Consider the following 25,973-nt stretch of genomic DNA (forward strand, 5'->3'; position numbering starts at 1 on the left):
GCACAGACACAGAAACCTTGGTGCTCTGTAAAGCCATCTAGATGCAACACACACAAAAACACTCCGCGCAATCCTACGGCATCAAGCTGTAAGGGTATAACGGGATGGAGGACAGGTTCAGCCATTTAACAATAGTGGCAAAACAACGGCTTTAACTTCAGGGCATCTTCCGTTCTTCTCAGGTACCCTTCAACACAGCGGTTAAGTGTTCAGGTTTGGGGTTTTTTTTCTTTAATTATTGTGACGGGATAGCGGGGAGATGTTCAGAACATCACTGGCTTTATTCGGAGGGTTATATTAGCAACGTAGCAGCACACGTTAACAAGGAGTATTCTCAGTTAATCAATACGCAGTTTTTTCTTGAAGTGCTGTTTCAGTTCAAGTATCTTCCACAGCTTTTCTGGGCCAAAAGACACAGGTTTTATTGTCTGAAGCCCTAGGTATCTACATGAGGATTTCTGTAGCAGTCTATTTTTCTGGAAAAAGTGATTAGCAGTATCACTTTCTACTCAAGAAAAAGTAGAAAACAGACAATGGGAAGTTGCTAAAGATTTGTGCCAAGAGCTAAAGAATAATAGTATTTGTAAACTGTTATTCTAACAGAAATTAGCTTACAAGACATGACCAAAAAAAATCATTATTTAGGTACTAAAAAAAAAAAAAAGTCTATGGTGTCAGTGTCTCATCTCCACTTTCAAAACCAAAAAAGTCACTAACTGGAATTTTCATACAATTTCTGAAACGTTTATTAAAAACAAAAAGAAAAAGCTAAGATCCTTCAGAGATGTGGGACAAAAAAATTGTTACCAAGCTTACGGTGGTTTGAATGGGCAATTTAGCCAAGGAATGAACAAGTTTGCATTCCTCTGGAAGCCTCCGAAAGGCACTACACAATTCAAACCCCAGGCTGCATGTGTTGCCACTATTGTTTCACTATCGAGTAAATATTTTTAAGATACACACAGGAAATACAATGCACCAAGAGCACCTTTAACAACGGAAGGATACTTAAGTAGCTGAAAAAAATGTCATATTGAACAACTTGCCTAAACAAGAAATGCTAAGCACTGAACTCCAACGTTTTTGGAAATTAAGACCTGTAACAATGATACCTACACTCACACACAACAGCTAGGAAGAAGCAGTTTTGTCAGTTTGGAGTAATGGCTTCCTTCAACCACTGAGACTACCCGTTTTTTTTTTTTTTTTTTTTTTTTTTTGCACAAAAAGGTATTGGGTACCTGAAATTAGTTTAAGACCGGATCTAGTGGCTAAGATCTGCCGCCTTAAACCTACATGGGCTGTTCATTTGCATTGGTGCAGATGAATTTGGTCAAAAGGATGGGAAATTATAATAATAAATTCCATCCTTTACTCTCGCTTTCTCTCCTTATCCCAATTTTCTAGCCCAGACTTTGGTGAAAAGCCTGACAAAAGAATGCTGCTTCTTTACAGAATAAAAATGTAGCTGTTTAACACGCGCACACACACGCACACGTATGAAATGGAGTTCTGTTCTTGGTTCCTTTGTTTCACATGACGCAGTGCAGGCGGTCGCTTCTCTGAACACCGGTTACAGGAGATCTAAGCTGAGCGCCAGATCAGTCCATTCTTATCAGGTTCAAGAAAATTCTCAATCAAAGCCTCAATAAGCTTCTGAAGTTCTTCTTCCAGAATGCTTCTGTCACTAGAAAGAGCACAATACCATGTCAGAGGTTTGATAAACACTATAAACATATTTTTTTTTAAACAAAAATTAAAAAGGCAAGATCTGATGGTGGTGGACTAGCTGTGATGGCTCCTACCAGCATCAACGTGTGGAGACTCCAACCTGCTTGATTTAACAAGGTACTTCTCAGTAGGGACTATTGCTGTATTCATTTAAATTCATTTAATTTTTTAAAAATAATCGCCACTAGAGGGCTCTAGGCTAGCAAAGGGGACACTAATGACTGCAAAACCAATGCAAGACTGGTCAGACACAGACTAAATGGATTAAAGAGGAAGAATGAGCTACTAACAGAAGAGTTAGATCCCCTGTATTCTTCTCTACCCATCCAGGGTATGTGACTGTATTTTGACTCAAGGGCAATTTGGGGGATTGAGTAATCAGGCAAAGTGTCACAGCTCACAAGAGGACACCGTAATACACTGATCCTTTCCCTATTTAAACGTCCAGACATTCGTTTGAGTAAAAAGACAAGATCCACAGGCACAAACACTAATGCATTGCGACACTCCTTTAAAAAAAAAAAAAAAAAAAAAAAAAAAAAAGCCTAATCCCTCTCCTAGGCCAGGGGTCTCACTAGAGGGAGAGGAACTCAGTGTTTTTAATGGAGAACAGACAAACCAGGCTTATTTACATTTCCTTTGCTCACTTGTGGAACTGGCAATATATCGTTGCCCTTCAGGTCACCACTTCCTTTTAAAGAAAACACCCCAAAATGCTGCAACAACAGAGAATTTCCTGAGGTTCAGCTTTTAAGAACAATCAATAAACAGCAAGTCAGAGAAATATTTGCAAAGCTATTACGGAGAGGAAAGCCTTTTGAGGTTCCTACAGATGGTTTACACCTTGAACGAGGGAAGCTTGAAAGCTTTTCAATGTCATGCTCTGGATAATAATTGTCACTAACCATAGGTATTACTAAAATTAAAGGTATTTTTCTGACTTACCAGCAGAAGTCCAAATGATGCAACAAATCCTCAGGTAGTGTTTCTCTCCCCACTATTCTTACCCATCTGGCTTTCACTTGTGTTAAGATTATTAGGTTCAGGGCAATATTTCTAGCATTTATGTCTTGCTTGTTGGTGCAGCTCTTTGCCTCATTATCTCTCACATTTTTTGCAGCATTTACAGCAATTGGTACCTTGCCCACTCCCAGGTTTACGGAAGCATGTTCTAAACCGAAGTGAGAATTTCCATACCCACGTAACAAAGTGCATTCACATGCCAGACAATCAGAAAGCTCTCCAACCAAATAAATACAAGCTTCTGGCAAGAGCTGCCATTCAGAGAACTGGGATGTAGAACTCCTAACACTTCTCTGACCTGTTATTCCATGGTCAACCCAGAACAATTTAAAAACATGGTTCAAAAGATGCGCTGTAGCTATGTTAACGGGCTTCATGTGGCAATAAAACATGTTTGTAAAGAATACTTCAGCAACCTGTGGAAAGGTGTCTCGGCGTGGATCTGCGTATCCCCTCACGTGCACGTTTTAGAAGCAAAGGGACTATCCACTGACTGCCTAAATCTCACCAAAACATTCAGTGATAAAAATACACTCACCCTGAATTCCTGCCAACAAGTTGAAATAAATACTGAACCAGAGGCCCCTTTGTGTTATTTTCAATTCTCTGCTCCACAGAAATGTTGGGACACAAGTCTGAAAGGAGCGGTACTCGATTTAGGTTAGGAATCCCATTCAAGAGCCTGCTTCTCTCCGTTAGCTAGACTGAGAACCTGGGCTCCTTGTCCACACTCCTGATTTCAGTAAAACACACCCTGTTTTTATTTCCCCTCTTTTAAACAGAAAGCAGCTCAATCCAGGTGGCTGTCAAAAGGGCACAGACCTCTAGTTACTATCCAGTAGCTCGGAGCAACACAAATGCACCAAGAATCCACCTGGGTTTAAGCATACTTGCCAGTGAAGCGCAACTTTGTCACTTTTTAATTCTAAGCGAGCGAGGAATTGGGTTAATAAGAGAAGTCTCCTACTGTAGCAGGTGCTGAAAATTTAATTCTTGGTTTTATCCACTGCAGAGGGGATCCCTTACGGGCTGGGATGTGCATGGTTGTGGCCAGTTTAAGAGAGGCTCAGTCTCTGAGGAGGCAGAGAGGTGTCCCCCCCCCCAGGCACCCTGACCTGTGTGACACCGAGAGCGTGTGCCCGCAGGCCGGCTACTGACCTCTGCTCGGGCAGTGCACACATCTCCGCGTAGTACTTGATCTTTGGTTCTGTTCCACTTGTCCGAAGGGTGGCAACACAACCATTTTGAAATGTAAAAGTGATCATCTGGCTGCTTTTACTCACTGGCAGTACCTAGGTAAAACAACAACATTTTATTACAGAACACCCCGGCTAACACCAAAGAGGATTTTTAATAAATTTATTCTTTTTTCAATACAACATTCAGTACATACAAAGCTAAACGTGCTGATGTCCCCTGCAGTGTACATCCACAAGCCAACAGATTAAAACAAGTTATTTCATCCTGACAGACCTATCACTTCGATCAGACTCAATATTTCAGGGTAACGGGACTGGAATTCCCACTCCCACTGGAATTTCAACACCTGGAAGTCTGCTAGACAGCTCCAGAGTTGCAGGAGCATCAAGCTGCCTTGAACTAATGCAGTTCATTCGTTGTTATATCAAAATAGTCAACACAATAGCCAAGCCATTTCACATTTAAGCAGTCCTCTCCCCCAGTAAATGTTGTTAAGCAGTCTTAATAGATGATGGTAATTATGCTGCCATCTCAGCGGACACAGTACATCTTTCTGTGTAGTTCTTGGTGTGTTTAACTTTCAGTCTCATCAAAAACAGAACCTCTCCTGCAAAAATCCTTTGTAACTCACCGATTTCTTATTTGGCTGGCTGCTATCATAGCCAGTGGTAATGTCTCGTACGTGTAATATATTGTAAATACCACAAAATTTGGGGTAAGACTGAGGGGCATCGAAGTTCCGAAGTTTCTCAAATATCCGTTTGATAGTAGGAGGATCGTAGCACAAGAAATAAGAAGTCTTTGATATGTGATATCCATACCTACAAGCAGATCAACATTTTCAGTGACAAGATTCAGAAGTTATCTGCACATCTGGTATCTAAAGCAAGCCCCTGTTTGGAAAAGCAATAACAGAAAGAGAATGCAGTTCTCACAGCTGTGGAAACAGTATTCATAGGTAAATGTTTGGACTCTGAAGCAGAATTCACTGCATTACTCAGATTATCTTAAGCTATTTTTAAATTCAAGCTAAGGTTTCAGTTCCAAAGAAATAAAAGCCAGCCATTTGGCTAAATGCAGCCTTAGTAGCCCTCGGGAAATGAATATGCAGCATCATTCCCACACCATCAAAAACTGTCTGCCAAAGCAAAGCAAGCAGCCACAACAGATTATTCCAACAGCCTCTGAGGCAGGTGACTGATGATTTCACCCAAGTTAAAACTGCTATCCCCAGTCAGACCGAACGCGAGCACTCACGAGGTGCAGCGACCACGTGCACACGTTGGAATTTCAGCTGTTCTTCGCTATATTCCACCCACTCCTCATTCCACAGAGACCCTTCTCTGCAGCTTCAAAAACTGTGACTGGAAAATCGATTGTTATCTCTCTGACAGCTTTTCAATCCAGCTGTGCAGAATGGGTTTTGCTACAGTTTGCATATGACACAGCAAACTCCCGAGTGCCATGAAGAGATAAACGCTGACCATCGTTTGGGCTCCCTCGTTACAAGGTTCTGAGGGCCACAGTCTCTCTGCTGGGCTGGCAGGTGAAGGAATGGCATCTCTGATTTGCTCTAACTGCACCACCAGTTCTGTTAAAGCGCAGGATCTTCTGCCGACGAACTGGGCTTATCACAGTACGTGACTTAATTCCGACATAAACATGTTCCTTACTTTATTGCTGTGAATTGTGTCCATAGCTACCGAACACAGGCCATTCCTTTAACCTCTGTTCTGTTACAAATCCCTGCAAGAACAGCACGGGACCTTCTAACAATCCCCAGAGCGTGTTTAAGTGAAATTAGTAACTGTTTAAAGAGAAGCACACAGACCACAACTAAAACTACCAATCAGAATTAAGAGAAGTAACATAGCATGAATTAAATAAGAGAGAAAAAGCTTGTCCTGCTGGATCCCTACACAAAATTCTACTCTTCCCCAATTTATTGCAGAAACATGATAGGAAGGGCCTCTTTAGTCCTTTGGGAGATCTGACATCCAAGTGGTAGCTGTCACACCGACGATTGCAGTCCATCACAGCATCAGAAAAAAAGCCAATCTACAATGACAAAACGTCTGAGGGACGCATTAAAAATATTTACAAGATTATGCCCAGCTCCAAAACAGTTCTCTAGAACGCACTAATAAAAACCACAACTTACGTTTCATATATCTCGGTGAGTTTCTGTGCCAGCGTCAGGTTCTTGCCTTCCAGGTAGGTTGCCATTTCAGCTGTGACCACAGCTGCACTTACACCATCTTTATCCAACACTGATGTGCCACACATGAAGCCTAGAAATAAAAAAAATTGATTGTGGAAAAAATGACCCGGCATATTATTACATTGGTTTACTTGATTGAAGGTTTAATCTTTTTCCTTTAAAAGAAAATTGGCCGATACATGTAAGTTGGTTTTATTACTTTTCTAAGAAATCTAATTAACTTAGGGGTTATAGAGCTGGAAAGATACATGCTATAATTAATTAATTCCAGATTGATAACATCTGCATCTCTGAGGAGATGACAACCCCCTGCGTGGCTACTGGCTCGGGGAGGGGTGGCTGGAGCTGTCTGGGGGAGAAGGGTCTGGGGGTTCTCAGTGACAAGCAGCTGAACAGGAGCCAGCAGCGTGCCCAGGGGCCAAGAAAGCCAACGGCCTCCTGGCTTGGGTCAGCACTGGTGTGACCAGCAGGAGCAGGGAGGTGACAGTCCCCTGTGCTCGGCACTGGGGAGGCCACACCTGGAGGGTTGTGTCCAGGTTTGGGCACCTCAACCCCAGAGAGATCTGGAGGGGCTGGAGCGAGGGCAGAGGAGGGCAACGGGGCTGGGGAAGGGCCTGGGGAATAAATCCTGTGAGGAGCCAGGGAAGGAGCTGGGAGTGTTCAGGGTGAGGAGGAGGAGGCTGAGGGGAGCCCTCATCCCTCTCTGCAGCTCCTGACAGGACATTGCAGAGAGGCTGGGGCTGGGCTCTGCTCCCAGGGGATCAGGGACAGGACAAGAGGGAACGGCTGGAAACTGCCCCAGGGGAGGGTCAGGCTGGGCAGGAGGAGAAAATGTTTCCCAGCAAGAGTGGTCCGAGAGTGGAACAGGCTGCCCAGGGAGGGGGGAGTCCCCATCCCTGGGGGGGTTTCAGGGCCGTTGGGATGAGCTGTGGGGGATGTGGGGTAGGGGAGAGCTTTGTAGAGTCGGGCTGAGGGTTGGACTCGCTGATCCTGAGGGGCTTTTCCAACCTGAATGATTCTGACTCAGTAAGATCTCTCAAAGTACAGCACTAAACAAGAATTTGCTTGTTTTGTACAAGCACACCGATACTGCAAAGAGTCTTGCCTGTCATTTGAACCAAAGGAACCCCCACAGATACAGCCTTGGTAACCCACACACCAGTGCCCCCCAGTACTGCCAAGACGCCGTGTTTCTAAAGGGATGTGCGAGCAAGATCCTAACTCCTTATGGTTAAAAGCTTCTTTAATTCTGTGAATAAAGCCAGCACGGACACACACCCTCTTCAGCGGGTGCTTCTTTTTTCAAATGCCATATTACATGTGAATATGCTGTCCCAGAAAGCTGCCGTTTGTCTGAAGAAGTGGAGAATTCCTGTAGCTGAAACGCTCACTACACAGTTCTCTGCAGGTAAGTGGCGTCAGCAAGATGACCAAGGTAAGCAGAGTGCTCAAGGCAAGGTCAGCAGGAATATTCACACGCTTCCATAGGTATTTCATGTTATTCCTGCACATCTCTGGCTTCCTCACATATTGTCCTGAAGCATGAGGGGACAGTGTGCAGCTCCTGGAGGAACCACAGTACTGCTGTGACAGGTAGTGTGGCCAAAGCCACCACCTCCCAGATCCACAGAGCCATTACAGCAGGAGGACCTGGAAGACACTGAACTGATTAAGAACAGATCCTGCGCTTAATCTCAGCTCTAAGGCCACAGAGCAACAGCAGTTTGGCTCTGGCATCTGAGGGCTTTCCACCTGTATCAGAGCAGGTTTGTGTGGGGCTACTGCACAAGCACAATACCAGAATCAGAGATTCATCTATCAGTTGTTATGACAGTTGGCAAGTTGATTTGATGAGAGCAGAATTTCAATAGCAGTAAGCGCAGAAAGAAAAATAAATTTCCTGTGTTTCATTTCATAACCAAGACCACTCCTTTTTAGTCACATTCCCCCCCTCCTCAGTTCTCAACATTTTAAAAGTGATATTAGCATACATACCAATAGACTCTTCAAATGCAAAAAGAACTTCTTTTCCATTATCTAGGAGATCTTTTACTCTGCTTCCAATCCACTTAAAACCAGGGAGTGTTTCCTGAAACAGAAGAGTGCATTAAATATACATTTTTTAAATTTAGTTTCAAGTCAAAGAAGTGTAGCTACTATTCCCTTCATCTCCAGGATGCTTCAGACTCAAAAAGAAAAAAAATTAAAATATTATCCTGAATTTTACCATCAGTGGGAAAGACTGCTGCAGAGTCAAAACACTAAAGCTTAAGGAGATTTTTCTGATTTTCTCAAAATCATTTCCCTGAATTTAAATCTAATTGACAGACAGAATAGGGACAGTAAAGACAAACATTAGACAAGTCATACCTTCACAGTTTAGATAACAAATCTAAGGCAAAGAGACATTGGAAAGAATTTTACTAGTGAATACTCAACGAGGACATGAATATTAAATCAAGGAATAAGCGTGTTTGAGAGACTGTGGTTCTCTCCGAGACCAGGTAAGATCTTCCGTGGTGCTTATCAGATGAGAACAACAGTACAAGGTTATTCAAAAGGAAAAAGTTACAGAAACATAAACAGCAATTTTGGGTGATGGGAGGGAAGAGCACTCCTTGTGCTCTGCAAATCACGCAAAAGCAATCAAACACTCAGAAACTGTCCTTCTTGGAGAGAAAGAAGGTATAAAGAGGGGAAGCTTTTAGAGGAGACCAAGGGGTTCTGTAAATTCCTACTTCTTTTCCAGTCAAACTGGAAATTCCCAGCATTTGGCAAAATCTTTTTGTTGCATCGCACACGGATTTAACTAAAACACGTATTAAACAAGACCTGGATCCTTGTGTGGTCGTGCTAAGCTTTAGCCATAACAGATGCAAGTGCTCTAACATCCAGCAGGCTCAGAAATCTGAGCAAGTACTTAATTTGAATGCAGGAACTAAACAGTAACTGTCAGTCTGCGGGGGAAACCTCCCCCCATTTTCTCTTTTAGCAAGTCCTTAATGAAATTAAAGATCGGAACATAAGGGATCCTCTGCCTGTCACAATTTGAAGTAAAACCAAATTTAAAACCTACTGGGGATCTGAGCGCCTGAAGGAACACTGTGTAACCTGTGTTTGTTACAAATCCATCAAAAAGCACTCCATTTTTGTAGTAAACACGCCAAGTTGCACACACCTTGATTCTATTAGCCAAGAATTTATCTCTAGGAAAAAAACCAAGACAGCAGCATTTCTATTATATGTAATCCAGGCTTTAATTTGTGCCACGTTACGGTCTCTTTGCAGCTTTGCTTAAGTTGATCTCACAGTCTGCATTCACTGTAACAAGTGTTGAGAAACACTACAGAGGCTGAAACCAGGCTTGCCCAGGTAAAACAGTGTTCTCTGCAAGTTGGCACACAGAGAAACTCCCAGCCAGCAGACTGGAAGCCATCTGTTTATTTTTCCATTTTGTGAAGTCGTAAGCAGAGGGGCTAGATGGAGAACACGGCAGAGTAAAATCTGATTGCCAAGAAGACACAGAATCACAGATTATCAGGCTGGAGGGGACCTCAAGGATCATCTGGTCCAACATTTCATGGCAAAAAAGCAGAGTCTAGACAAGATGGCCCAGTGCCCTGTCCAGCTGGACACTAAACGTGTCCAATGTTTGGGGGGGGGGAAAAAAAAATAAAAATAAAAAATCATAAAAAACTCAGACTTACTTCAAAGTGAAATCCCTCTTTAAGTGCAATAGCCCTCAAAATTTTCGAGGAGACTGTGGTCGCTAACATGTAAACATTCTTCACATCAGCATCTTCGGAGCAGTTTTCCTTCCAGCAAGAAAACATCCACCACCCAAACAAAGCTGCTAGTTCGTTGCCGGTGAACACCTTCCAGCAGCCACTGCAGGCAGACAGGACAGAAAATGTTAAGAGCTCTTTCAGGTTGCCCAGGAGCATCCACTCAGGGGGAAATGCTTTCTGCAGTCGCTGGAACAACAGGAATCTGAGCACACTACTGACAAGCTGCTCTATACAAAGCCATCGTACCAACAGGACTCCACATTTATCACGTCTCAATGATTTACAAGCCCAGAGCATTCTGTTAGCAAGCAAAGATACCAATTAAGTATCCTTACTGTCAGCTTTAAAACAGTTCAGGTCTTTTTAATTTATCAGACAGAAGTACAGCAGTCTACACATTGCAGTCAGGCAATGCCTGAGCAATCACGTATTATAGACAGTTACTTACACAATGATCAGAATTTTGGCCTGTTAGTGGAAGAAAAATAATTTCTATTCAATATAAAGGTGCCGGGGGGGAAAAAAAACAAACCAACAACACAACAAAAAACACCCAAAAAAAGCCTACCACAGCTAACTGTCCCAAGGCAGAATTTGTTTGCCTAATAAAAACACCAGTAACAAAAAGATTTTACTGCCTTTAGTCACCACGCAACTTTTCAGTTAAGTTTTATTTGGTCATTTACTGTAACACTGGTTAAATTTTTAATCTTTTCTGAGTTAACTGATTTTATTGAAAAGACATTATTTCGGGTGGAGCTATACCAAAAGATGAAGCTAGGAATACCTGAATAACTTAAGTCACAACAGGAAAGAGTGGGTTGAAGGTGTGTGCCTCTCTACCATTTGGGGACATTCTGCAATTTTCACCACCTCTTCTGCAGAAAGAGGTAAAATTTGAGGGCCCATCACTTACTTCTGCTGTTCTGCCACTGCTAGTCTGTCTGCATCTGGATCAGTAGCCACTACAACTCTAGCATTTTCTTTCTCTGCAAGCCTCAGTGACAGCTCCTGGTGAGAGAAGGGGCGGGGCGGGGAAATAAAATCATGTGAGAAAATAAATCCACAGTCATCCTACTTACATATAACATGGAGTGAAAGAAAATCTCATATAGTTTGCCCACTGTATTAACAGAGCTGAAAGTCAGGTACTTCCCGTTCTCATCTTTTGTCTCTCTCTTTTTTTTTTCCAACAAAGTTTCATATCTAAACAGAGAACTGTGATGAAGTAGAAACAAAAATACCAGCACAGATTCTCCTTCTTCAGGATTTGGGCATTTGACAGTAGAGAAGTCTGGATCCGGATCTTTTTGTTCAGGTACTGGAATGGGGGGCTGAAAGCCAAACGCTTTGAAAGCCAACTGCACGTAGTCATGTCCAACTCCATGGAAAGAGGTATGAACAAACTTCAAATTTGTTTGCACGTTTAGCTCCCTGAGAAGGAAAAAAAGAATTTCTGTAAGATTTCAGTTATTTGACAAGAGTACTTTCATGTGAGAAAGCAAAAGAAAATGCAATTATACTTTGTGCTATTCTGCTGATTTCTGCATTAATTTCAAAGTAGGAATGAGTGAAAAGTGCTCATTTGGACTTTCACTAGAAATTGCTGGGTTAAAGCCTCTCCTGGAAAAGGAGATATTTACCTTCTGCTGAATGGGCTGAAATTCTCCCAAGAATGAACTGTTAATTTCTGCATCAAACCCAAGATCTTCCACCACCCTCAAGATCTTGCTCTGGCTCTACTCTACCTACATTATACATCCTCCTCCTTTTATTTTTGTCATCTGCCCCACCCAGCCTTTAAGTTAATCTTCTCACCTCTGTTCCACGCATGTACACCTCACCTTTACTCTGAATTTCTGCATTTTATTCAGAAAATGGTTCACATCAGGGTGCTTCACTGGAGCCTAGTGTCCAAAGGTTTTATTATCAAGTATGGTTTAGTCCTAATTTAATGCCACATCAGGGGAGAGATGGGGTGAGACAGAATGGGGAGATGACCAAAAATTATTCCCACCATGAAGAGCACAGAGCAATGGCCTCAAGCAGACAGTGATGTCTGTGGCAGAGTGGAGCACTCGGCTTCTGTGAACCGTAAGGACAGAAATCGAGTCGCTGTAATAAAAACCACTACAGGCAGGTCTGAAAATATTAAAGTTTTGGAAGACTGCCCAACCCCTACACCCAAATCAGAAGCTTTACTATTGAAGTCTATCTGTCAGCAGTTAGTTTTCCAGAACATTGTCACCCAGAGCTTACTTAAAACCATCATTTAAGTACGTTTTGGTTTATACCTATGATAACAGATCCTTTTCAGATCCTCCATGTAACAGTCACAAATTTTCTTCAGAGGATCCTGTCTAAGGGGACTGGTGTCTACTAGATTCTCATTCCAAGAGCCATTCCACGGTTCAACGCACTCTTCTATACATTTTATAATTTCCTTATCGTGAGGAGAGGTGATCTGTGCTCCATTTTCCCAATAAACCTGGTATAAGTTTAAGGAAAACAAGACACAGTTTATTTACAAAGATTATTAACTTGATAAATGCTTTTAGCTGTAGGATTCTGCATGCTTCCTGCAGCCATACAGAAAAGGCTTGCATCAGACCGGCCTGAACCTCAAAAGCCATTTGGAATCCCAGTTGATGTGATGATAGCTACTCAGCAACACGATCTATTTTCAAAAAAAAGGTGGTATTGAGCTGTTATGACTGAAATCATCAAGACGTGAGAAACCGAAACCGGGCACTTACATTTGAGAGTGTTGTGCAGACTGTAACAGAAGAAAAACATGACCTTCTACATAACCTGGCATTCCTTTTGAGAAAGAAGCACAACTTGTTTTTTGAAATCAAAGCAAAACAGATAAGCAGTGTGCCAAGGTACATGTTTTCCATAACTGAACAACTGCGATCTTTCAGCTGGAAACACTATCAAATGCTGAACTATAAAAAGTCTTTGTTGGAGAATTATTTTAGATGCTGGTTTTCCCACAGTTTGTTTCCAATAGCACAGTTGAGCTCACAGTGCAGACCTTCTACTCAGACCAATCTGTCTCTCTTACCCACTGGCTTTCACGAAACCCGTTAAGTAATCAGTTATCTGCAAAACTACGGGTTTGTCAAATTAGCTTAAAATTGTCCAAAACCTTCAGGAGCTGCTGAATTCACACGGGAAACAGTGAAAGATAAAACGATGCTTGTGAAAGACTAGAAAAAAACAATAACCTGATGAGAATAAAATGCTTTCTATCAGAAGACACAAACAGAATAGCTTCCTGATAAATGAAGCACCTGGAAAACTGATGTTGCTTATTTTCTTACTCATTGCTATAGTTACACAAAAGCAAACACTGGTGAAGTACTTTACAACTTGTGCCACGGAGGACAAGTGCAGTACAATCACCTCCAAGAGTTATCTCTGTGCAGAGCAAGTCTGGCTTTCCTATCACTGCCATTACTCACTGATCAGTTACTAAGCTTTTAGAATGCTAAGCTTAGTAGAAGTTTAGAGCTTAGTTCAGATTCTTATAAAAGTTTAGAAGGAAAATACTGTGTTACAATACTGCATAAGCAGCATTTGCTCTTTTGGATGGTTATACTATTCCAAGATTTCAAAATGAAGCCACCCATCTCTTTTCAATGCCCAGAAAAACCTTACAGAAGCAACACACTACTACGAAGTTTTATTATTCAACACTTAAACCATCACCATCTTCAGCACAGTTACCTACTGTTTGAACTAATTCACCTAAGTCCTAGCTTAGTTTTAAACAAATTTTTAAGTATAAGACAGGAACACATCATAAATTGCTTAAACATTTCTTCAGCTGCTGATTAGACTCTGGAATGTCACAAGAGACGTGCTCAAGATACACAGTGTGGTCTTAAATTCCAGTCCCAGAAGAAAGCGTGTGTAATTCAAGTTATAGAAGGATTAATTACTTGAAGTCATTTCTCCTTCTAATGTACACACACACATGCTCCAGAAGCTGCAATGGCACGTAGGTAATACCGGAAAGGAGCCGGCTGTGACATGCTATGAACTTCAAGTTCAAGCCCTACCTTGTACCCATTGTCCTCCTTCCTGTTGTGGGATGCTGTGATCATCACACCAGCCACAGCTTTGAGCTGCTGAACAGCATAGGGCTACAAAGGAAACCCAGAAATGTCAATTGACTCAGGAGTTCTGCCGCTGGCACAAATAACATTATATTATTAGGACAGTTATGCAACAGGATGCTACGGGAGAAGTGGCTCTTAGTGTTTCATCAGTTTATTTGAAATTGTAGACATGAATGCTCCTCATTTTGTTTCCTGTAGCTAGTAATAGAGAGAAAACTTGTATTCTCTTGCAGAGGAACATTATTCTATTTACTAATTACATAAACACAATTGTTAACCGGCCAACTAAAGAAAGTCTACGCTCAGGTTGCACATTTGAGAAAGAGAAAACAGTCTGGAACAGAATGAAGGAATTCACCAAAAGGCTTGTTGAAAGACACGTCATGGGTATTTCCAGCTAAAGAGCATCTGATCCTTTCAGCCCGCCCCTCAAAACAAGACCCACAGCACACACAGCACACTAGAGAAGTTTGCAGAAGAGAAAACAAGGATTTAAAACCCTGCAGGAAAAATCTTCTGTGGCTAGAACAGAAAGCTGGTTTTTGAGATATGAGAAGCAGAGACAACCCTTCACCTCTCCCACTCTAAGGAGTTCCAGTCATAGTCCCTATATACGTGTAGATATTCACACACATAAATATCATCTTTGACCCTTATGACACCCAGGTGGTTACGCACCAAATACAAGAGGAGCAGAATGCTTCACCTGTAGCTCACAGAGCAAACCCTGGACTGCAAGAACTGTTGCCCTCACGTAGCAGCTTAGGGTGAAGTGTGATTCTATCAACTATCTGCACACAGGACAATTCAGCAACATTCTTGTTACAGCCTCCTTGAAGAGCCAAACATACCAAGCAACCTGTATTTTTTTTTTTGTTTAAATAATGGAATTTGAGAAGAAAATTGCTAGTTCACGTTTTTAGTAAATTTTAAAGACACCCTTAACTGGTTCAACAATACAAAAAGAAGAGGACTCACCACAAAAGGCGTAGGGACATACGTGGAAAAGAAGTATACGGGTACATCTTTAGCCAGCAGGACTGCTGCAGTGAGTTTTGCAAGTCTGCCAACATGCAAAAGAAAAGAGTCAGTCATCCCAACTCCCCACAACAATCCAACAGCCATATGGCGTTACCATAACCTTCCCTTCACTTGGTCCTGAAATCCCTCTATTGTTTTTTAGCTTACACCAAGAGTAGTATCCTACAGTTTGTAAAACCAATGTAATGCAGTTTTCAGGCTGTAGAATCCAGGTCAGCGCTTTTTTTTTTTTTTCCCCTCCAATTGCTCGAGGAGCACAAGGCACTTCAGCCAACCCCGTAAACAAACCAGCGATAGCAAAACCAAAGATACAGAACCTACTGGTGTGACACTTGTCCTTTATTCAAGGACAGAACCAATCTCCCAGAAAGTTTAAAGTGCCAGATGCCTGCAAGAGCAGGGTTGGAAAAAGGTTCGGCATCCCACACCACAAAGCTTGTTTGCCAGCCTTGCTCAGCAGCTGCAGACAAGATCCATCAAGCAGATCTATTCCTAAAATATACTTCTGCAAACCAGCACACTCTTATTCCAGAAAGTTTAAGAACAGTAACAGCACCCGTGGTTTTAAACCTTGCCTTTATAATAAACTTTTAAGCAGCAGGGAAACTCATTCTCTTTCAGGTAAGTGTTTGATATGAAACTGTTCTTTTCAGGTCAGGTACACACAGCTTGGCAGTTAATGGGAAGTCTCAGAGTCAAAACAGATGAGAGATTAAACAGCGTAAGTTTGCTTTTCTCGTTCATTTTTACAGGCAAACGTGAATACTTGCTTCCTTATCTCCCATCATGAGTGTACCGTAGTCAAAGTTTCAGTTACTCGGAATTTCACTACAGCACCTATCAAACGTAACCCGAAACCACTTTAAAAGAGTTTAAGAGCTCAGCTGGTAGCTGAAGCTTCTGAAATTTTGCTCGTGTATCACAATGATTTACGTCAACTTAACTACAGGATACAGGCAGATGTCTGTCATCTCCCTCGGCACTGGAACTGATGCAAAGAACGGGACTCTCCTGCTCACAGCGCTGGATAAGCACACTGATCCAGTTCTGGGGTGGTTCAGTCTGATTTTAGCACTGCTGTAACTGTGTACCATCCCAAGGGGGGCAAAAGAAACACGTAGTTGAGAACTGATTTGCTCCTTTGACAGGTGAAACACTGCACTCTCACCTGAGTCTGAATTCCAAGCTTTGTGTGGCTGAAAAGGAATGGCTTTTGTATACTTTCTCATTTTTAAGCTGTGCTTAACCCCAGCAAGTTGGGTAACAGCCTTGCAAACACAGCGTAATAGAGGAGTTTAAAATCCTTATGCCAAAGCCTGGTGGATAACGTGCCACGTGTATCTGAAGAGCAGACAGGCAGGCGGGGAGAGGCAGAATGCAGGGGAACGGAGAAATTTTTAGTCACTAGAGTCTGTGATCTATTATACCAAGAGCATTTACATCTCTAGAATATTAAATGTTGACAAAAATAATAACAACAAATAACTACATTAGTTACAGCAAATAACTACATTAGCTACAATAATTAACTACTCATTAACTAAATAATAATTAGCTAATGGGTTGGGTTTTTTGTAAGGCATGCCATAACATCATGTGTTTTGCTCCCCAAATGACAAGGGATTAGGATTCCTTACAGAATTTAGGAAGCAGTTCTTGCACAGATCCTCTCTCCCCTTTCCTTGCAAAGAGCACGATTTGGCATCACTGGAAGTTTACATTTTAAGGATTCCAAGTAAAATATTCCCAATGTGGAACTACACCGAGCTCCCAGACTAGCATGAGGGTACCAAAATACTGGGTTACAGTAGGCTGCAGGTAGAATTCTTCTGCCCCAAGCAAGCTTAAATTGGATGCATAATACAAAGGAACAACAGCGTTAACAATAGTGCATTAATACTTAGTGATCTCAAGCTAGATATTAGTATTCTGAATTTACCTTCACATTCAAATTTCTCTCCGGGCACATCAACTTTTTAATGACTGCCTAATGTTCTTGTGCATTTAGACTGTAAATTCTTTGGTGAAGTGACTAGCCTTACATTCCACATTTGCTGGCAAGTGGTATTACAGAAGCTTTAGTCCATGCCTCTCTTCGTTATTATTTAAATAGACTAAGGGAAGGGAAAGAGTGTGCACAGTTCATGACAAAAATACTCTGATAGAACGGAATGCATTTAAAGCCACAATTTAATTTCTAGTCTTGCAAATGTAATCAATACTCATACTTCTTACTGCTGCAGTTGCTGGTCACCTGACCTCGTGTGTCATATCCAACAACAAAGCCTCTCTGCTTAAAGTCTGAAAAACACCTCTCAAGATACTTGTAGATCCCCTGGAAAGAAAAAAAGAGAAAAAAAAAAGTAGGGAAGAATTAGCTCTAGTGCAGCACACAAACATTAAAAATTATTTTTTCCATAGGGTTTATAACGTCAGTAGGCAAATTATAGCTCATCAAAAACGTCAATAATGATATTCACAAAAGCAGCATACTTCTTTTTCTCCAAAGGGTTCACAAAAAGAAAGCAAGCAGATAAACAGCTGCGGGAAATAAAACCAGAACAACAATAAGTGACCAAACAGCATAAACAGAAAGCTCAAGCCAGCAAAACCCTCAAGCAGCAAACACTTGGTTTCAATCTGTACTGTGCTGTTACATATCCAAACCATCTTCAAGACCCAGTTTAGAAAAATCCATTTTTTTTGCCATGCCCTGAGGCAGTAGAAGGCTAGCAGCAGTCAGACACCTCTTCTGCCCTGCTTCCATGGGGGGAGTTGTAGTTGTGCACTCAACGGATGCTTCATCCTTACCCTCTTCTTCAAATGAAAGTTTATTACTAGTGACCTGTTCCAGGTGGACAGATTAAAGTCTTAAAGTCCTCTATTTATACACTGTGCCGATACAACAGCACAAATACAAGTAGAGTCTTCTATACATCAAGGCAGAGCATTTCCAATGGCAGGGTATCAGAGAAGACCCCCATGCAGGGAGAAAAAAGGGGAGCATCAAGGGGGGAAAAATGTTAAAACACATTGGGGGTGAGGAGAAATATGCACCAAAACGTACACAGGAGAAAAACAAACAGCCCCTCAGGCAGCCACCCCTTCTTTTCCAACCAGGAGGAGAGAGGTGCTCTCTGAAAGAGTGCGTTAACGTGGTGTTGCAGCCTCACCCTCCCTGCGGCCCTCACACCCATTCACTTCCCAGTTAGAATCTCGCTGGAGATCCAGCAGAGCAACAACCCAGGACGGATTAGCAGGTTTAGACAAGATGATGGATGCTCTATGGCTAATGGAAGTTTCCAGAAGCTCCAGCCTTCCCCAGCACCCTGAACTTACCACAGCCAAGCTCATCTTACAAAGGCTCGCTCTTACAGGGTACAAGCTTCCTCTTGATAGAAAGGGGGCAGGTGTTTTGCACTAGAATTGGACATATTTTTTTTCCTCCAGAATTAAGTGCAATTCTCTGCAAATGTCCTTATCTGGATCTGACTCAGCATCACCAATCTCTCCAGTGGAAAGTCAGCCTGACTCCTACCCATGAAATCCAACTGAGTGCATTTTTTTTTTAATGGTTATTTCCCTTTCCACCAAAGAATGTACTTCAAACACAAACAAGTGGATATTGGCATCTCTTTGGAGAACCATTTCAGCCACAGATGTAGTGTTTCTATAGAGGGATTCACGGAGAGGAGAAAAAAAAAAAACACACCACAAACAAAACATTTTAAATAAATAAAAATCTTTGAACCCTGACAGAACTGGAAGCTGAGCCATGGCATGATCGCCAGCTGAAATCACCTTCACACCGAACTGAAAGGTGTTGATACACAAACATGTTCACGCTGCCCTGACAACTTTAAGAATTTTCATTCACAGTTGTAAAGCAGTATGAGACAGAGGAATGGGAAAAACTGGTTCAAATTAGACTTGAACAGGTTGACTAACATTTAAAGAGATGAGCAACAGATTTATCAACAGATCCTTATTTAAGCTAGCAGTAACTTGAGATCAGAGGACAACGCAGAGTTTTAGCTGTACTAGTTCTTCAAATCTCAAGAAACTACACAGAAAGAGACGTGGAGGAGCAGCAGGATCCTACTGGACAAACTGGTACTCATTAGAAGCAGAAAAACTTTTGGAGAAGCAGCATGAATCAAGGTAAGTTCAGCTAGAACAACTAACACTCATCCACATTAAAAAGTCAATAGACTACAGACAACAAACCACTCTTCACAAAAGCACAAGCGTTACACACGATTTCCATTCCACACCCCTGCCCAGGAGCTCTCCCACAACAGGGGCATCTCCAGGATTCCGCACATCGGATTTCCTCCTCACCCCTTAATTCCCAGCGACAATCACCATAGCTGGGTTGGCTTTTTGGCTCTAATACATCTCCCAGCTTTCTGTTCCCTCCATTCCTCCGACACAGAAGTGATTTATTTTTGTTGCAAAGTAAGGGCCTATATTGATTTTTATAGCAGATTTGATCTTCTGTGCTTTCTCCCCCGCACCTCATCCCAGCTATTTCTGCCCGAGACTTTTTTGGCAGCTACTGGGTGCCACTACAATCTAACACTCTCCCCAAGGGTGAAGTGAGATTCTTCCTAGGACATCCTCTTAAATCCGCTTCGCTGTTTGACAGGGATCAAAGATTTCATATGAATAACAAAAGGAACTTCTTTACTTTCTGCCATGAAGAAGTTTTGCTTAAAATTAAGACAACACAATATGCAGTATGAGAACAAAATACCTTAAGCTTAGCCAAAGATCTCACAGCTGAAATTAGTCTAGTCCTACAGCACTTGTTTACTATCCAAATACCTTTATTAAATAAATAAAATATAAAAGTTTAAATATTAGGGAATAAAAAGGAAATTAAAATAAAAATAAAATTTTAAAATAACAGCGAGAGGAAGTGAATGCAGAGGCTCTCCACTACCTGAACTGTCTACTCTATTTATTTTTCTCCAGGTTCCATCCACCCTTCCTCAGAGGGTCGTTAGTAACTCCAACACCTCTTGGGATAAGTCCTTTTTAAAATAAGTTTCTCAATTTAAAGAATTCCTATTCTTTAGTGTCCCCATCCAATTTCACCTGGGGTAGCTACTGCTTCTGAACTGAAGATATCCAAGTCAACATCTGGCCATTACGTACCTGGTGAGAATGAGTAACTTATTAGCAAGTGTCAACATACAAATGTACAGCCGTCTCAGTGCATCTCAAACCAAATTCTCTTTAGGTGCACTGAAGTATTACAAATATTTGTAGCACTGCACAGTTGAGGTGATTTCTCTATATAAAATTCACAGACACTTCCAGTCTGCTTCTACTGCTATATTTTAAATAATCCTCTTGTGTGTCCAGTCCCTTATGATCAAGAGAGAAGTGAGGGGAAAGTGACGATATCAAGAATGGGATGGACAGGTCTTTGGTTGATGAAATCAAGAGAGATAGTAACAGCTTTATGAAGTCCAGTATCTAAACCCTTCAGCTATTACCTTTAGCTTTGCTTATGGAGCAACAGGAAACTCAAAAGATGATTGGTTTGTCATTGTGAACGTCAGCCGTGGGTTACTTACCTCTTAACGAAAGCCATCAGTTCAGCAGGACAGAAGCAATACTCGGGCAGGGAAATCTCGGCTTTATGCCTATGATCTTCAGACGAGTCAAAAGCAACTGCTGGATACTCTGTACCATTCTGGATCTGACTTTTCGTGGTATCGATATAACCGTGCAATGAAGAACACAGCATGCACTTAAGCACGCAACTTAACTAAGGTTTATTTTAATTGACTGAATTTACACTGGGTTTTTGAATGGCCATTTATTCTTGTAGCAGGTAAGGACAAAGAGAGAGAGACAGAGTTGCCCATTTTCAGATTAGGTTCAGCAAAACTTTAATGTCCTTAGCTTCTGAAACAAGAGTACTCAAACAAAGAGATTAAATCTGATGCTGTTTACTTCAGAAACGAGCTCTAATCCTCTTCACAGAGATTGCTTTTTCTAACTTGATATACAGCTTTAATAAACAACTAAAAATAGAAGCTCCACAGAGGGAGCAAGCGAATACAAGCCAGTTTGTTACTTCCAGAAACCGGTAATACCCATGAAGCTGAACTTACAAACACACTCCCCGCTGACCAAAACGAAACTTTTCACTTTCTGCCAAGAATGCGTATCAGTCACCCGACCCGAGTTCAGTCCTGCTTCCACGAGACTGGCAACACAAAGGCAGCACGCAGCGCCCAGGCGCTCGGAGCGTGAGCGGCTCCAAGTTCAACAGACTGCACGGGCCAAAAAGTAAAATCGCTATTTCTTCCTCTGCATTATCCAAACGTTTGCCTCAAAGCAAAGCAGGCTTGTTTAAAGCGACTTTACTACTCAACGATTCCATCACTGGCAACAAAACTACTAACTGTTAAATGATTTTTTTTTTTTCTTAATCACTTCATTTTTTTTTCCACTGGATCAGTGGAGACCACCTGTACCACATCAGCAAGTTTTGTTCATACCATCACAGTATTTGTGGCAGATGAGTTTGGCATACTCAGATCAGTAAGGTCAGAATTAAAGGAAGCATCATTCTAGGATGTGTCCAGTTTATAGGTTCAAAACCTAAAGAAAGCTTTCTGTTAGACCCAAGATGATGCTGAAGAGAAAACGATGGTCAGACAGACGGGTGGGTTTCAAACCCTGCCAATGAGTTCCAACATGTTACTTCTCTTTTTTTTTTTTTTTTTTTTTTTTTTTTTTTTTTTTTTTTTTTTTCAAGGCCTGTATAAACAGCTGATTGGAATTTGGTTTCACCACAAGAGTTTGGGCTCCAGTTGTACAACTCCGACATTAGCAGTATGTCAAACAGCTCAGGAGTCCCAGCTATTCCAAGGTTTAAGCACAGCACTTCCCCCTGAGCCAACAGAAAACAGATTATTTCTGTCATGTCTACTGAGGGACGTCTGTCAGAGCACAACCTGCAGAGCCAACTGTTCTAAAGTGTTTTAAGTATTAAATGAGAGATTTTATCATCCCTTTGTAAATCATGTAATAAAACACCTTTTATCATAGGCTGAAGTTCCATTTATAAAAAAAGAACTTGACAAAGTAGATAAGGTTTAGTTGGTTTGTCGTAACAAAAACTTTTTATTGATGTTCCAAGTACAATGGTTACAAATATATCAGTTCATTATATTTCCAACAGTCAAGACTAAAGGTGGGAACAGATAAGATGTTTAAGTATATTTAATGTTTACAGTCCAAACCCATTATTTTATACCCATGTATTTTTATGTTGATAAGGAAATACGGAACATCATTTACTGACTCAGACTATTGGTTTTCAAAAGGATTCAACACTTGCCTTTCCTTGCCTCTCACTACCTTCAGTGGGGTGAGAGAAAGCCGTACCTTGCAGATTAAGAATCCAACTCCTTTTTGCTTAATATTTACCACAACAGATAGTCATTCTTGCACATACTTCAAGTCAGGAATGATAGTTTAACAGGACTACAACCTAGATAAATCAATGTTCGAATTCAGACTCTTGTTTCATGTGCTCCAAGTATGGATAATATCAGATCAATTTCAAACGTACTCCAAATTAATTTTTTTATGAAGTTTAGTTGTGAAGAGTAGTTATTCAATCTACTTGTTTGGGGGAAAAAACTGATAGAGGAACACATCAGCTGAAAAGCATGCTTGTACTATACAATAAGCAAATTTAAGAACAAACCCACTGTAAGACAGCAATATAGAAAAGGAGCATGGACTGCTTTTGACCAAAAACTAAATCAACATCAACCATTCCTTCCAAAGGTGTTTATCAAAAAGGTGAGGAAGGAAATTAGACAACTGGGGACCAAGTTCTTTGAGAAAGAATGGATCATCTGTCCTTGAACAAAACAGTGCTTCAATGAAAAAGCAGAGATGATTAAGCTTTATATGCATCAACAGGTTGATTCATTCAGACAATCAACGCACAACTCATTAACACTGCTTGGAAGAGAAGCAGGGAGGGAAACTGAGAATAGACTGATCCATTTTCCAGCCCTCTTCGGGCATGCAAGACCAAAGCCAACAGAGGAAAAAGTAAAAGATATTGAAGAAGTCCAGAAAACCGAATTTCTGGTTGTTAAGAAAACCGTATTTCTGGTTGTTAAGCAACTTAAACAGCTCATCTAAAACATGGTTCAAGGAAAAGATGTGTCAGAAGTGAGGAGTCTGCCAGCACTCTTCCCACCACAGCACTGCTATCAGCTGTGACCCCAGAGCAGCCTCTGTCCAGCTCAACTCCACGCACCAGTTTTTGTGCCCTTCTAAATGGCCATCTAGCACCAGCAGAGCCTAATCTCTGGCAGACGAGGAGGAAATTAGGACGAAAGCCTCCCTGGCCTAAACTTTACCCCACAGGCAGACCCATCCCATCAGACTCTTTTCAACAACACTAAATACAACTACCAAAGTGGCAGTCAAGAGCTACGTCTAAGTTCCAAGATGTCCCTGTCTGTATTTAAATCAAGAAGTCCATCTTAAAATACTCCAACAAACTTCAGATCTAAAAGATCAACAGCTGTCTACAATGCTTTCTTAGCAAGTAATTCTATAATGGTATCTTTAACCCATATACACAAATCTTAAATCCTGGATAAACCACGAACCACTGACCTCTCTGATCCAATAGGAACATAAGATTTGACATGTGAGAGTTTAAGTTCATATCTCAAATTACTTCCTTGCATGTCTACTTAAAAAAGCACCAAGAGCTGCAGACAAAGCTACACTAATGCCAAGGCACTTAACCACAGTATTTTCTACAACTATCCAATCCAGTTGTAGGTAACACAACGCGTGTTGCTGGAAGGATTCATCAGAAATTAAACAGTTTACAATACAGATGTTCTTCAGTTTGTCTATATTTTCTTTCGTCATCTTACTTCCTGTGTTCATTTTCTTAGTAAAACCTGCTATTTTCGTATACAAAATTTGACATACAGAGTTGTATGTTTGCAACTTTGGCTAAAAATGGAAGAAAAGGCTTGTTTGGCTGGAGGTTGGTTTGCTTTGGGGCTTTTCTTGTTGGGTTTTTTGTTTAGTTTTTGCCAAATACTACAATTTCTTAGGACAGCTAATGATTTCCAACTACAGAGCAGTAGAATAGACTTTAATTACTGGCCAAATTCCAGTGGAGGTGATTCTATTCTGCCTCCTAGGATGCCCAGTTAAACCTGTTCAAGCTACTTTATTTTCTTTCAGCACTAAACGTTTCATGCTAATGCTCTCCTGTTGAATGGCTGCCGCGTTTCACCCTCAGCTTGTATTTCACCCGTACGCTGTACGGCCCAAACATTTACTGTGAAACCATTCTATCCTCTCCTGTTTAACTACTCGGCTTACCTGTGTTGACTGGATCACCGTGAGATCATTGATGTAGCAAAAGCCTGCTCCCATGGCAGAGCGAAGCCCGGCAGTCCCAAAGGTCAGCCTGCAGCAGAGACGATCCCGTAACTCTTTATGCTTTCCATTCTGTAACAAGCTTTCAATCTGTTCTTTTGTTTTTTGGTTCTGCAAAAGAAGATTAAGGTCTTGATTTAGTTCTTGACATCAGGATCCCAACTATATGCTCATTGTTTTCAAATAATTCCTAGTTCTGCAGTGTGACAAGTTCTTCCCATCCTATAAAATGCCTGTCGGTACCTAGCCTTCGTTGTAACTCAAATTTCTATTGTATTCTCCTTTCTGTATCATCCTGATTGATAAAAGATTTAAGAGCTCTTGCTGCCGTTGATATGATGATGCTTTTGCCTAGTCATTAACACACCTTCCAGCTACACGGAGCTTGTAAGTGAGGAGCACAGGCCTTAGAATAGGTTTTTTCAAGGCAGGTAGAACAATTCTCGATCCGTGCTGCTGGAAGACGGACAAGAATTCCTAACTTCAAAGCAGTATTTCCTTCCTCCCCACCCACAGGAAAGGTCTGTAAACAGGTACAGTAAAATAAAAGTGACACTGTAAATCCAAAAATAAAGCTTGTCTTTTCAAATTCCACTAATCAATAGCGAAGTGGGTACAAGAGAGTCAAAGCCCCTATTTACCACAAACTCTTAAATAAAAATAGGTGTTTCTGACAGAAAATCCCAGTCCTTTTCGACACTTTCCCTTCTCAGTATATACACTGCATATGAGTGGGTTAAAAAAAAAAAAGCCCTAGTCTTGAAGGTATAACATGCATCACTATAACAGCCACTTTCACTAATCTCCAAACTTCGATTTTTAACTGTATTTAGGAAGGCCTCAAGAATCTTTTCAGTAAAACCCTGATAATTAAAAAAAAAATTTCCCCAATTACGTAAACATTCAGAAAGCACGAATTTCCCACACAGCGTGTGATACGGCCCCTAAACAAAGAATTCTCCAAAGTAACTGAATGTATCTTTAAGAGCTAGCATCTTTCTGCAGAAAAAAAAAAAAAAATCTGTTCCTAAAACCAGTACTTACGTGAAGTGAAACATAACTTTATTGCTGGTGTTAGAGAGCACAAAGGTGGCAGTTGCTTTACAACTCACCCTGAAAACCAGAAAATATATGCCCACTGACCTACTCAGAGGAAACATTTAAAAACAAAATTCTAAATAAATCAGTTAGCTTGATGTATAACTATACATAAACAATCTTATGGTCATACGGAGGAGTCAGAGGCATTTCACACATGGTACATGATACAGCCACTAACCAAAGAATTCTCCAAAGAAGTAACTGAATGCATCTTTCTGAAGGAAAAAAAAATAAATAAATTCTGTTCCCAAAAGCAGTACTCACGTCAGTGAGATAATTCTGTGGTTG

The 25,973-nt window shown here is 41.2% G+C and overlaps 1 protein-coding gene across 1 annotated transcript; it reads right to left on the bottom strand.

Annotated features, from left to right (window-relative positions):
* Positions 1 to 221: 221 nt before the first annotated feature.
* Positions 222 to 24,795, bottom strand: PGM2L1 (phosphoglucomutase 2 like 1). Its single transcript, XM_026844581.1, has 13 exons — positions 24,528 to 24,795; positions 17,360 to 17,466; positions 15,069 to 15,153; positions 14,031 to 14,114; positions 12,258 to 12,451; positions 11,208 to 11,397; positions 10,880 to 10,974; positions 9,883 to 10,063; positions 8,171 to 8,264; positions 6,116 to 6,245; positions 4,586 to 4,775; positions 3,913 to 4,046; positions 222 to 1,687 (listed from the first exon to the last, which is right to left on the bottom strand). The coding sequence occupies exons 1-13, from the start codon at positions 24,579 to 24,581 to the stop codon at positions 1,585 to 1,587; spliced, it is 1,641 nt and encodes a 546-aa protein (XP_026700382.1). The 5' UTR covers positions 24,582 to 24,795; the 3' UTR covers positions 222 to 1,584.
* Positions 24,796 to 25,973: the final 1,178 nt, after the last annotated feature.

The sequence above is a fragment of the Athene cunicularia genome (genome assembly GCF_003259725.1).
Source record: "Athene cunicularia isolate RWA chromosome 1 unlocalized genomic scaffold, athCun1 chr1_part1, whole genome shotgun sequence".
NCBI classification, from domain to species: domain Eukaryota; kingdom Metazoa; phylum Chordata; class Aves; order Strigiformes; family Strigidae; genus Athene; species Athene cunicularia.